This window comes from Portunus trituberculatus, chromosome 38, assembly GCF_017591435.1.
Source record: "Portunus trituberculatus isolate SZX2019 chromosome 38, ASM1759143v1, whole genome shotgun sequence".
NCBI lineage: Eukaryota > Metazoa > Arthropoda > Malacostraca > Decapoda > Portunidae > Portunus > Portunus trituberculatus.
Genome location: NC_059292.1, coordinates 477,501 through 492,588, shown reverse-complemented (window position 1 = coordinate 492,588; position 15,088 = coordinate 477,501). Strand labels below are relative to the sequence as shown.

The following is a 15,088-nucleotide window of genomic DNA, read 5'->3' as shown; positions in this document are numbered from 1 at the left end:
TAATGCTGGTATCATCCTAGTTGCTCTTCTCTGAACTGCTTCTAACATGTTGATCAGGCCTGTATGCAATACTCTAAATGGGCCTAACATAGGAATTATATAAGCTACGCACCACTTCCTTACTTTTATAACTAACATTTCTATTTATAAAACCCAGGATCCTATTTGCCCTATTTCTTGCTTCTAAACATTGCTTTGAAAATTTCATAGTCCTGTCTATCACTACTCCTAAATCCTTTCCTTCCTCTACTGCCTCTAGCCAACATCCCTCCATCTCATAGCTAAAGTTTGTGTTGTCTTTACCTAAATGCATAACCTGACACTTTTAGAATTAAACTCCATCTGCCACCTGTCTGCCCATGCTATCAGCCTGTCCAGGTCTCGTTGTATTCTGTAATTGTCCTTTTCACCCTGTACTGCACATGCTATCTTAGTATCATCTGCAAACTTTGATACTTTGCTACTAATTCCTATATCTAAATCGTTAATGTACACCAAGAAAAGAAGAGGTCCTAGCACTGATCCTTGGGGTACCCCACTAACCACTTCCTTCCACTCAGACATTGCCCCATTTAATACTACTCTCTGTTTCCTATCAGAAAGCCATTCACTAATCCAATCAACTAACCTACCCCTATCCCATGTAGTCTCAATTTGTACACTAGCCTCCTATGCGGTACCTTATCAAATGCCTTGCTAAAATCTAGATATATAACATCTATGCTATTTCCATCATCTAACTCCTTGGTAATATATTCTAAGATATCGAGCAAATTTGTAAGACAGGACCTCCCTGATCTAAAGCCATGTTGGGTATCTCTAATTAATCTATTCTCATTTAAATGCTCCCAAATACTACCCTTAATGATTTTCTCTAGTATCTTACATACTATACTAGTTAAACTGATCGGTCTATAATTATTCGCATCATCCTTCCTACCTTTTTTAAATATTGGAGTAACATTAGCTAACTTCCAGTCCTGAGGTATCTCAGCAAACCTAAGTGATCTTTCAAAGATTAACTTAAGTGCTTCAGAAATACTGTCTACACCCTCCCTAAGTACTCTGGCATGTAGCTCATCAGGACCACTAGCTTTCCTATCATCTAGTTCAAGAATAAATTTCCTAATAATTCCCGGTTTTATATCAATATTTTCTAAAGCTCTTAAACTACTCGTCGCACTGTTTGTAACAGGATTTCCTATTCTTTCCTAGTAAATACTGAAGAAAATTGTTCATTCAATAATTCTACTATGTCTTCATTTTGATCCACTACTACACCATCTTTTCTGAGTGGTCCAATCCTATCCTTATTTCTTTTATCACTGACCTTGTAATAACTATATAATTTTTGGGATCTTTACTCCCAGCTCTAGCTAGTTTTATCTCTGCCTGCCTTTTACTTTTTTTATAACCTTACTCAAATCATCTCTGACCTGTCTGTACCTAATCAAATCTACATCTTCCCACTTTTCTGCAACTCTCTATATGCCTCTTCTTCTCTCTGATCTGTCTACCTATCTCGTGAGTCCACCATAATGGCTTCCTGTTTCTCTGCCTTATATCTTTGTAAGGGATACACTGCATCACTATACCCTTTACTACAACCTTAAAAATATCCCACATCTCCTGTGCAGTTTTATTTCCAAAACTATCTTCCCAGTTTACCTCTCCTAATAACTGACGTAACCTACCATAATTGCCTTTCTGATAGTTTGGGACTCTAGTCTTATTCACTATATTATCCCTACTGGAATTAATGATAAATCTAATTATATGATGGTCACTGTTTGCTAAAGTCTCTCCTACCTCAACTTCCTTTAAACAATGCTCAATATTTGTTAGTACTATGTCTAAAACCTTCCTCCCCCTAGTAGGTTTATCTACCATCTGCACTAAATAGTTATCCTGAAAACTTTCCATAAACTTATTTTCACTAGCATCTCCTACCATCCTCTCCCAGTTTACTGACTTAAGATTAAAATCCCTAAGATAATTGTCTGACTAGTACACCCCTATTTATCTCATCTACCATAAGGTTGTCTACATCTGCTGACTGGTTAGGTGGTCTATAAAAGCTCCTACTCTAATAACCTTACTTTTGTTTACTCTAACATCCAGCCATAAGGACTCTACTCTGTTATCTACCTTAATACCATTAACCTGACTGGAAATGAAGGATTTTTTACATAAATAACTACTCCTCCACCTATCCTACCAATTCTCTGGTGTAAATACATAATGTATCCATCTACTTCATATTCTTTCCTATTTTCCTAAACTTTTCCTCATTTACCCATGCCTCTGTGACACATACAACATCTAAGTCCTCCTCAACTATATAACTAGATAACTCGTCCTTCTTGTTCCTAAGACTCCTGGCATTTACATAAAAACATTTAAGTCCTGCTACCTTCCTAGATGCTGTCTCCTTATTTGGAATCCTAATCTTATTCTCTCCTATTTGCACCTGGAAATCTTTCCTAATCTTTTCACTATCTCTGTTTATCCTATCTAATTTATGTCTAACATCTTTCTTCTGGAATGCATTTGCTACCTCACCCCTACACTCCATCCCAACTCCCCTCCAGACATCCACTCAGCACATCCACACCCTTCCTACTCAGATGCACACCATCCCTAGCATACAAATCCTTTGCCCATAGAACCTATCCCATACATCCACAAAGCTGACACCCACATCCTTACACATCCCTTTTACCCGATCATTCACACCAATGGCTCTAGACAACCATTCCTGCTAACATACACACGAGGCAAGATTCCTGACACTACACACCTCCTACCACTCTCCCTTATCTTGCCTAACATTTCCCGAAATCTTGCCACTAACTCCTCCGACCCACCTGCTCTGACATCGTTCCCACCTACGTGCAAAACTACTACACCCTCCCTCTCCATCCCCCCAACTCTCTTCTGCACCTCCTCACTCACTGCCTTCACACCTGCACCAGGCATACACATGTTCGTCCTCCTATCCCTGTCTTTCCCACAGAAAGTGCTATCTAAGTACCTAACCTGAGAGTCACCCACCACACACACCTGAGGTGTGCTAGGCACAACCCTCCTCCTCCTCTCCTCTACCCCTTCTCTCCTTTCACTCACCACAACCACTTCATTCACTCCACTCACTCTCACTCTCCCTCCCCTCCAACAAACCGAACCTATTTTCACACTCAACATGTTTAGTCCTATCCTCCCTAACTGCCTCCGCTTTCCTTCCCCTCGCAACCTGCCATCTCTGCCCATCCTGACTACTATCTTTCCCAGTCTGGCTTGCCTGCTCCCTCTTCCCCACTCTGCTCTTCCCAACAGAGGGCCAAGCCACCCTGTTGCTCTCAGAAGGTCCAACCTTCGGCCTAACACTGATCTCCTGCCTAATTTTTTCCACTGCCTCCCCAAGCCTCTTAACCTCCTCCTTCAACTCAAAGATGAGAACTTTGTTCGCACTTTTCCCTTCACTTAGCTTTCTCATTTCCTCTCGCAATTCTCGGTGCTCAAGAGAAAGAACTAAATTCTCGCTCTTGAGCCTACACACCATACACTCAGAAAAGTCAACGACCTTCCTGTCATGCCCACACATCTCACACACAACAAACTCGCCCAATCCCACCTCAACACTCTCTTTCACGCACTCAATCACACTCTGATATACCACAGTAGCTACCGTCATACTAATTTACAATCTATTAACTCACAAACAAATAAAAATACTTGGTGACGGCGGGGTGGGGGGACCACGGTGGTGGGGGCCTAAGTGAGGTCAACTAATCCTCTTTCAAGGTCAACTTGACGGTTACAAGCCTAGTCTCCTCGCTCTACCAAAATACTTAACTCACAAACACTGATTCTAACCACTATTTCACTCTAATCTAACACTTGCAGTACACACTTTCACTTCACTAACACTCAAAAGCACCACACACAGACACCAAGCACAAACACCACTCGCTAACTATAAAAACAACAGCAAAAAACAGAGCGCACACACAACACGTCCACTCGCCACCGTAGCTACCTCTGTCCGTATTAGAGAAGGACAGCTGAGTGTCATTGAAAAAGAGGGGAGAATTGTCTGGAAGGTTGTGTCAAGTTGATAGATGGAGGAGGAATTGAGTTTTTGAGGCATTGAACACTACTAAGTTTTCTCTGCTGCAATCAGAAATCTTAGAAAGATCAGAAGTCAGGCGTTCTGTAACATCCCGGCGTGAATTGTTGACTTCCTGTAGGGTTGGTCATATCTGTAAAGATGTGGATAAGTGTAGGGTGGTATCATCAGCGCAGGAGTGGATAAGGCAAGAAATTTGGTTAAGATCATTAATGAATAATGGAAAGAGAGTGGGTGACAAGACAGAACCAAGGAACAGCACTGTTAATAGATTTAAGAGAAGAACAGTGGCCATCTACCACAGCTGCAATAGAATGGTCACAAAGAATACAAAACAAAACAAAGCTGTAGAGAGAAGGATGAAAACTGTAGGAGGGCAGTTTTGAAATGCAACAGCAAAAAACTTCATTGAAATCTCTAAAAGAGGATGACCAAGACTCAGTAAAGAAAGCCATAAGATCACCAGTAGAGTGGCCTTGACAAAAGCCACGTTGGTGATCAAATAAAAGATTGTAAGATTTTGAAGTGACATATGTTTGAGAATCTTCCTACTGAGGACAGATCCAAAAACTTTAGACAAGCAAGAGATTAAAGCTATAGGTAGTGGTTTAAAGGATTAAAGAACAGGCTGAATATAGGTAAACTTCTAGCAAGAAGGAAGGTAGAAGTCGATAGACAGAGTTGAAAGAATTTGGCAATGCAAGGTGCAAGCAAAATAGCACAATTTTTTGAGAACAATAGGAGGGATGTCGATAAGCATTCCGAGGATTAAGGCCAGCAAGGGCATCATTATGAAGAACTTTAATTGAAGGCATGAAATAGTCAGAGGGAGGAGAAGAGGGAAGGACAAGCCCAGAAATACCTTTCCAAAGATGGAGATCTTCACAAAAGGATAGAGCAACAGAATGGGCTCCCCTTTTGAAGTTAAATAGTCGAGGAATTTACAATAATCATAGGAGTTACGGGAGAGATAGACAGCACAGATAAATTTATTAAAGAGAGTGACTTTTGAGTCAAAGCCAGATGGTGGAAAACTGAAGATTCAAGAGCATGGGCACGAGCAAGTCAAGTTGTTGCGAACATAGACACAAAATCCAGCTTTGGAATGAAAATGAGAATAGAGAAAGTAGAAGGCAACAGAAAAGGGACTGCAGGGATAAAAAAAAAGTGTATGAAAGGTTCCACAAAGTAATGGACTATAGGAATGAGGTGTGTGAAGGCTTAGAAGAAAAGTGGCATTAAAAGAATAACAAAAGAAAAGAAAAAAAATTTATTACATATTGAAGGAAAAGAAAAGTGTGAAGGATTAGAAGGAATGTGGTATTATGTAGTACGGATAAAAACAGCCAAAGATAGGGAAAGGAATGACATACAATTCTTATTTTTTTCCTAAAGTATTGAATATTGGAGAGGTCATAGGGAAAGTGTACATAATAATGAAAGGAGGGACATTTTCACATGAATTACAAGTGTGAATCTAATTGTGTGCATCTGAAAAATAAGAAATCAAAGGAAGTAAAAAGATATAAATTCTATTAATATAAAAATAGAAAATCAATTGCTCAACTTGTAGCACTAACATCATTATTCAAGCATACCTTCTTGCAAACAGGACATGGTAATACTGGCAGTTGTTCCTCTTGCTGATTTGTTTCTCCCTCTCTATCATCTTCTGGTAACTTCTGTTTATATTCTCCTCTAGTCCATTTAAATTTTTGTAGGCACTCTTTAAAGTGGGCAGTAAACACAGCACTAGGTACTATTACCTTGCATGATGGACATAATTTTTCAGACTCAGAACATAACATTTTTTCCATTTCTTGAAGATCATTTTCCTTTATTGATGTTTCATTCTCATGCTCTTGTAAATGTTGGTCTTGTGGGGAAGCATTTGTAGTGTTTTCATCAGGTGGATCCTTGTTTGCTATAGATGCCGGATTCTCTTCAGTATCTAGGTCATGCATAGTTCTCTTAGACTTACCCTGAGATTTACCACTCCGCAGTCTCTTTGGAAGCCTGCAAAAATAACCATAGAATGTATATGCATGGAACTATTGCTTGCCTATACTGAAACATTAACAATGAAAATTTTTTTTTTTTTTTTTGTAAATTAATGAAGTTGTTTGTTTTCATGGGATACTTTTACTGTAAACTAAATTATGTAGTTCCTTATTAATTTCTTTCCACCCTTTACCTTTTGGTAAACACCAACTAGTGACAATTAATATTGGGAGCTTATATATTATATATTTGTAATTACTATTCAAATCCATGTTCTAAAGTGATCTAACTTAATCCTGATTTTCATTAAATGTCTAGCAAAGAGAGAGAGAGAGAGAGAGAGAGAGAGAGAGAGAGAGAGAGAGAGAGAGAGAGAGAGAGAGAGAGAGAGAGAGAGAGAGAGAGAGAGAGAGAGAGATCCAACTGAGCAGTTGTGTTCAGAAATTCATAGAAAGGAATTTTTTTTTTTTTTTTTATGGTAAGGCCTATAGCGCCTGTAGGCACACCTGAAGAGTGTATGGGAAGCGCTGTTCAGCTTCCGCCCATTAGTGGTGCAGGCAATTTTATTTATAGTGGTACCCATACTAGGGCCCATATCACCCCCAAAGCTCATCTTGGGTGTAACCACCTAGAACCTGGGTATCATGGTGACATGTAGGTAACTTTAAACCACTCGACAAATGGCAAAGTGTTTAAGGCTGTACGTGGTGGGATTCGAACCTACGCGTGGACGTCTGCCCGATCTCACGCTCACCACCTTATCCACTATGCCATTGCCTCCCTCGATAACTAAACTGGATGCATGAGGCTTAAAGCTGAGGTGACAACCCCAAATGGGATGGATGTAGAGCAGAGGAAGTTAAATGCAAGAGAGATGTATGTGGGGCAAGGGAGAATATACAAAATAAGGATGATTAGAAATGGTGACATGCACTTAAAAGTTTCAATTTTTATTTATTTATTTATTTTTTTTCAAGTGGTCCAGTTGGATTACCAGATCAGATGTGAGAAAGGACTTGGGTTCATCACAGTGAAGCACAAGTCAACCAGTTCTGTTGGTGAGCCTGGTTACATAGATCTAAATATCATGTGCAACTGATCCCCACACAGTGTCATCAGTTGGGATCAATTCTCTTACCCTTAGAAGTTTAGATGTCAATATTAGTGGGAATGTTTGCAGGTGTGACTGAGTCAATGCTTGGGTCTCGCACCTTGTCTCACCTCACCTCAACCTACAAATCTTCATATGGGATGTTGACCTTATATACAGGGACAATATATATATATATATATATATATATATATATATATATATATATATATATATATATATATATATATATATATATATATATATATACACACACACACACACACACACACACACACACACACACAAAAGTACAGCAAGAAAGGACTAAAGAAACTTACATATGAGCGAAATGTAATGTATTCCAACATAAATGGAGTGATATCGGGATTTTAGAACTCAACGATTACTTGAGGGACAAGAACCCAGATATTGTGGGTCTTACTGAAACAAAACTGAGAGAGGGAGAAGACCTGATGAAGGTTGGAGAAGGAAATATAACGTTTGGAAAAGAAATAGAGTAGGTAAGATGGGAGGAGGAGTGATGTTGCTGGTTAAAAAGATATAAAGGTGGATCAAGTGAAAAAGGTATGGGAAAGGCAGAAGTGCTAAAGATCAGAGCAGAAACTAATGAAGGAAAAAGAGGCACTACATAGTGGTGTACGTACCACCTAAGACAAATGCATGGTCAGTACAGGAATATGAAGAAATGATAAGTGATACAGGAACATGTCTGGAAGAAATGTTGGGTGGCTGTGAACGAACTATAATGATGGGAGATTTTAATTGTAAAGAGGTGTGTTGGGAGGACTGGTCAATGGAAGGATCAGAGACAACATGGGGAAATACACTATTGACACTGGCAATGGAAAATGTGTTAACTCAGTGGGTCAAAGAAGATACTAGGTTTGGAGGAGAGGGAGCATCGTCAAGACTGGACTTGGTCTTTAGTACAGAGCCAATGGTCATTGAGGAGATGAGGGTGGAGTGCCCTTTAGCAAAGAGTGATCATGCAGTTTTGGAGTTCAAGGTGATAGACGAAGAGAAATCTAGAAGAAATGAAGAATATAAAGTGGGAAGATGGAATTATGCCAAGACAGATTTTGGAAACCTAAAGAAATTCTTTCAAGAGACAAATTGGATGAAATTCAAGAGTGCTAAGGAGCAAATGAAAAGTGGAAGGAATTTATAAAAATATACAAAGAAGGTGAGAAAAATTTGTACCAATAAGACAACATAGAGAAGTTGGAAAGCAGGACTGGTTTAACGATAGATGTGAAAAGGCTAGAACAAGAAAAGAGGATGCATGGAAGAGGTGGAGAAGGAAAAGACGGATTAAGCAGTGGGAAAGTTACAAAAGAGCAAGAAATGAATATGTGTTGATTAGAAGAGAAGAAAGAAAGAAACAAGAAAAGGATATAATTGATAAATGTAAAGACCAACCAAGGCTTTTTACAGACATGTGAACAACAACATCAAAAATAGAGAAAGTATTGAAAGTTTAGAAGTAAATGGAGTATACAGTGAAGATCCCAGGAAATGGCAGAGGCTATGAATGGATGCTTTCGGAAGGTATTCACAAAGGAGACTGCTTTTGACAAACCACTGGTAATGGAACAGAAAGGGATTATGAAGGAGTTTCAAGTAACTGTGGAGGAGATCAAGAACATGATGGGGAGTTTAGAAGTGAGAAAAGCTGTGGGACCTGATGGGGTATCAGGATGGATTTTAAGAGAATGCAGGAGCAATTGGCAGAAAAAGTTTGTGAAGTAATTGATGCCTCATTAAGGGAAGGTGTAGTGCCCCAAGACTGGAAAAGAGCTAACATTGTCCCAATCTATAAATCAGGTAACAAGAGAGACCCATTGAACTATAGACCAGTGTCACTTACAAGTGTGGTAGCTAAGATGTGTGAGAGGGTGGTGAAGACTAGATGGACAGACTTCTTGGAGAAAAATGACATACTTTGTGAGTGTCAATTTGGTTTTAGGAAAGGGCGTTCATGCACGACAAACCTGATATGTTACTATTCGAGGGTGATAGATGTAATACAGGAAAGAGATGGTTGGGCTGATGGAATATATCTGGATTTAAAAAAGGCCTTTGATAAGGTACCACACCAGAGACTGATCTGGAAACTTGAAATGGTAGGAGGAGTGCATGGCAGTTTACTAAAATGGATGGAAGACTTTTGGTAGGAAGAGAAATGAGAACAATAATTAAGGACAGACCATCAGAATGGGGATTGGTGGAGAGTGGAGTTCCACAGGGATCAGTGTTGGCACCAGTAATGTTCGCAGTCTACATAAATGACATGGTGGATGGGGTGTCCAGTTATGTGAGCCTATTTGCAGACGATGCAAAATTGTTACGAAAAGTGAGATGTGACAAAGATTGCGAACTACTCCAGGAAGACTTGGACAGAATATGGAAATGGAGCTGTACATGGCAAATGGAGTTCAACACGACAAAATGCAAGAAAATAGAGTTTGGCAAGAGTGAAAGAAGAATCAGGAGTATGTACAAGATAGGAAATGAAGACATAAAACCAGTCATGAAGAAAAAGACCTTGGGGTGACAATTACCAATGACCTATCGCCAGAGAGACATATAAACAAAATAATTGGAGAAGTATTGAACTTATTGAGGAACATAAGAGTGGCGTTCGTATATCTAGATGAAGAAATGATGAAGAAAATAATTACTGCAATGATAAGACCGAGGCTTGAATATGCAACAATACAGTGGGCTCGAACTTAAAGAAACACATAAGGAAACTAGAGAAAGTACAGAGGGCTGCAACGAAAATGGTGCCTGACTTAAGAGATTTGACTTATGAAGACAGACTGAAAAGAATGCAACTTCCAACCCTGGAAAACAGAAGAGAAAGGGAGACCTGATAGCAATATACAGAGTGATGATTGGCATGGAAAAAATGGATAGGGAAGATCTGTGTATGTGGAATGGAAGAATACACACACACACACACACTCGCCGTCGCTGAGAGGATGGCTCGTCTCCGGCTGCGGACGGGAAGAAGTGAAAATACCTATGGTGTTACAGGGCCCGGGTAACTCTAAGTTAGTGTCCTGCTGATGTCCTACTGTCGCATAGTGTTGAAAGTGAGGGATATGGAGAGTGGTCCCTGAGAGGCGAGTGTGGGCGGTGATTGTTTTGGCCATAATCAGCTGACGATAACAAACATGGCGTTTACGCCTAGACAAGCCAAGGAGTTTGAAGGTTTTGTAACTACTCCAAGAAGACTGAAGAAATTAGATATGGATGCAAGAATCCAGGCACTGGAAAGTAAGTTCCTAAACATTTTGTCCATAGAAGAAAAACTGGATATATGCAGTAGTGTGGATCCCTTCATAAAAAGAAACACATAAGGAAGTTGGAGAGACTACAAAAAATGACTACAAGAATGGTTCCAGAATTTGAAGGGATGACATATGAAGAGAGACTAAAGGCTATGGATCTACCAATCCTGGAACAAAGAAGGGAGAGAGGAGACCTGATACAAGTTTATAAATTGATCAACGGAATGGACCAAGTGGATAATGAGAAACTGATCCTGAGAGAAGAATATGACATTCGAAACACAAGATCGCATAGTAAAAAGCTGAGAAAAGGAAGATGTCTGAGAGATGTTAAAAAAATAATAGTTTCCCACAAAGATGTATTGAGACATGGAACAGTTTAAATGAAGAAGTAGTGTCTGCAACAAGTGTGCATACTTTTAAAATAAGATTGGATAAGTGTAGATATGGAGACGGGGCCACACGAGCATAAAGCCCAGGCCCTGTAAAACTACAACTAGGTAAATACAACTAGTAAATACACACACACACACACACACACACACACACACACACACACACACACACACACACACACACACACACACACACACACACACAGCTTTTAATGATTCTGAAACTAGCATAATAGTAACCATGGAAACATTAGAATAAATATTTGACAAATCATGAGTAATAGTGATATAGTTGGCCTCTTTGGAACATCATTGTTAAGCAATTTAGAAAAGTAATCACCACCTGTGTTTTTACTTTATATATATATATATATATATATATATATATATATATATATATATATATATATATATATATATATATATATATAATTCAATCTGCTCTGCTGCTCGCATTTGTTTAATAATATCTTCCTAAGAATACAAAATAAAACATAAGGAACGTTACAAAAACCATATAAGAAAAATTTAAGCAAGTTTTGAGGAGTTAAAGTTTCAAATTCATGCAACATTACCTGAAGCCTGTAGCAGCCTCTTGGAAGTCATCAGAAATGTCATGTTTACCCTCAGGACACAATTCTCTCTCTCTCTTGCGACTGAGGCACAATTTTCTACTGGCACTCATTTTGATTCAAATCTTCAAGTACAAATACTCAATTTATTTTCACTGATTACATATATGTATAAAATATACACATTGAAAAGTCATCCATTCTTGTTTATATATTTTCAAAACTGATGGGAACATGATACTAATTCCTTTCTCCTATAAGTCAAAACTATGCACATATGAAAACACTAAAATTGTCTCCATTTGAATGAAAAGAAAAAGGCTTTCTTTAGGTTTTGTTTGGATCATCTGTTATATATTGCTGTTTTGTCTTTTTCCCAAACTAATGCATGTGAGTTCAAAACATGATGTGCAAACAGAAATAAAGCTGAAGATATTCTCCATAAACTCCATACAGTCCACATCAAAGCCACTGTCACACATCTTATTCTATGTTGCACTGGAATATTGCAATCCATTATTTCACTTTTGGCTCCTTGGTTTCTTTGCCCTTGTGGCTGCTGGGTGAAGGGTCTGCCTGAACTGCTTGAGCATCAGTCTTGTTTTGTGAAGTAGTATTGCCACTTTTCTTCGGTGAAGGATTTCTGAAAAGTAAAATCAGTCACAGTAAATTTCATCCTGGGTAATTTTTTCAGATGATAATGCAAATACTTTTAATCTAAAGAATTAAATTAATTTTCATCCACTCATCATCATCAGCTTATGTAAATCTATTACTGAACCTCCTCAACCCATTTCATTTGACTGTCCATTTATCTGCTGATCTATTCAATTCATTCACTCCATGTATTGTATTTTTACTTATTATGATCATTCATTGCAGTTTTTTTTTCCACCATTTGACATATTTCCATCAGTCATATTATTTTTTATACATCAAGATTTATTCTTACAAAGTTAAAGACTTAGAAAATGGGGCAAAAGATCATATCTAATTTCCAATTGGCAACTTCTTTTTAGCCTATTCAAAATTACATAAATGCAGTTGTAATACTATGAAACAACTCTTTTAACAACTTCAATATATAGGAAAGGGAAATTCTCTTGTGTAACCCTCTCCTCTTCTCTTTCTCACTGCAGAGTTGTATACTTTATCTTCCATCATTTTTTTCTTCTGTGCTGACTGCATGTTTCTCCCATTTTGGAAGATCCTTTTAACCTTTGTCTTGGGGCTGGCAATATCAGTGGCCTTTTTTTTTTCTCTCTCTCTCTCTTTTTATTGCCCTTACTTGTGTAATGGAAGTGACATATGCAGCACGAACAAAGACACCTTAACCAGCGTGCCTCAGTGTCTGCCTGTCCATCACACACAAGTGCGTCACTTCCCACCATTAGCCAACAGTGAATAAGCTCATTTCCCAAAAACATACAACTTTAGAAATTGGTGTCAGCATTATAAACAATTAGCTGAGGATACAATATTATATGTGGGATTTAAATTACTCAGAACGATAAGCTCTATATCATGAAGAGGGTAAAAAGCCAATGTTGAGACTGGTGAAAGATATATATATATATATATATATATATATATATATATATATATATATATATATATATATATATATATAGAGAGAGAGAGAGAGAGAGAGAGAGAGAGAGAGAGAGAGAGAGAGAGAGAGAGAGAGAGAGAGAGAGAGAGAGAGAGAGAGAGAGAGAGAGAGGATAGATGGATAGATGGATAGATGGATAGATAGATAGATAGATAGATAGATAGATAGATAGATAGATATATCAAGTTATATATATATATATATATATATATATATATATATATATATATATATATATATATATATATATATATATATATATATATATATATATATATATATATATATATATATATATATATATATATATATATATATATATAAAGAAAAAGGCAAATTTTTTATCTTTCACCAGTCTCTCAATTCTGGATGAAGTTTTTTTCTTTTCTGTCAGTTTTTGACCTGTTTTGAATGAATCTACATGTCGTAATTGTCATAAAAATCAATACTTTTCAATTCCTACCCCTCCTCACCAATTCCTTCGGAAAGTACAGTTACCTTATTTCTCTTTGTAAAATCTGGTGATGTAATGGAAATAACTGAGGAAATCCACTGCATACATCTTCCTAAACTGATAAATTAAAAAATTGTTGTCAGTGTTATAGAAAATTTTCATTGGGTGTTCAAATTATTCAGAATGGTTAGAAAATTCATGTTGAGACTGATGAAAGAGTACAATAGGTTAGGTTAGGGATTGAAGCATAGGCTCCATTAGGTAAGGTTACTGGTGTTAAGGCGGTAGCCCTCACTGGCTTAAGTTAGGTTTGGGAGCCCATATATATAGTAGTCATATGCCTCTCTAATTCAATCAAAACGTAAAAATGGCTTACTTTCCCGTTGACTTTCCTCAAGGGCAAAATTTCGTGAATTTTCTATTCCCCCACCCAAAAACCTTGTATCCCATCAGGTTGGGATACGGAGGGACGTCAAAAACACATAAAAGACTTACTTTTAAGGTGTGTGGATTTGCTGTATTTATTATTTCCATGTCACTAGATTGCCTCTAGCAATTTTGCTGTGCACCTTGTTCAGTATACGATACCTACTACTTTCATGGAACACTGAGCACATAAGAGTATCTAAAGTGCGTCACGAATAATCCAACATTGCATGTGTGTACAAGTCCCTAACGGCCTACCACCATTCTACGCTAGTAATGTCTCATAATCGTATTTGTCATGAATAGCGCCGCATCACGTCACTACGTAAAGATCACAGACCATAGCAGCTGACAAACAAACACTCTTCATAACGGCATCTCTTCGTTTAGGTTTACTTAAGGAGGTATACTGTCATAATCATATAGCTCATGAAGTTTATCTATAGGTAAGTTTTCTTCTATATTCCACAATCCATAAACTGTTAGATTCTTTCTTATGGATTTGTATACTATTTACTTTGTTGATGTGAAAGTAAGCTTCGAGGATGTGACTTTGGCAGACTAAAGTTGTGGGACGTATTTTTATCATGAGTTTGGATACAATTAGACGATTTTATTGACATTATGAAGTTTTTATGGAGGTCAGAAGATTAATAGCTAGAGTCATCACTATTTTAATCCCCACATAAATTTCTAAAGTTGTATAAAAGTTGTAAGCAGAAATGTGTCCTGGTACTGAAGGAGCTAAGTTTGCAGTGACAAATCAATCAGATATATACATAATTAACAGAATACAGAATCTAGATTTTATCACGAATCCATCTCTACGGGATTTTAAAATAATGCATGGTATACAGAGCAAAACGTTTCAGAATACGGGTACTTTAAAACAGGCTCTATAGTTTGAAGTTACACCGATTTATAAGAGTTAATTTGCTTGTGATTTGTTTTCACTTTTAACACGATGAAGACCTTTGAGATTTTGTTTAATGATCTCTAAGGCTTAAATATGAATCAAAATTATCGTGGTGAGAGAGAATTAAAAGCCTCTGTGAATACTAGCCAAATTGGTAAGCAACGGAAATCAAT

General features: G+C 37.7%; 1 protein-coding gene across 6 annotated transcripts in view; it reads right to left on the bottom strand.

Annotated features, from left to right (window-relative positions):
- The window catches only part of LOC123514979 (structure-specific endonuclease subunit SLX4-like), a 68,271-nt gene extending 53,744 nt beyond the window's left edge, over window positions 1–14,527 (bottom strand). The window contains exons 1-3 of one of the 6 annotated variants that reach the window (XM_045273273.1): window positions 14,069–14,526; window positions 11,511–12,150; window positions 6,111–6,145 (exon numbers count right to left, since the gene is read on the bottom strand). In XM_045273273.1, the coding sequence (XP_045129208.1) occupies window positions 6,111–6,145; window positions 11,511–11,553 (78 nt within the window). In that variant the 5' untranslated portion in view covers window positions 11,554–12,150; window positions 14,069–14,526. Of the gene's footprint in view, window positions 1–4,039; window positions 4,339–5,727; window positions 6,146–11,510; window positions 12,151–14,068 lie in introns of those variants that run through there. The other 5 variants (XM_045273271.1, XM_045273277.1, XM_045273275.1 and 2 more) reach the window with 5 other exon arrangements.
- Between the last annotated feature and the right edge of the window lie 561 nt (window positions 14,528–15,088).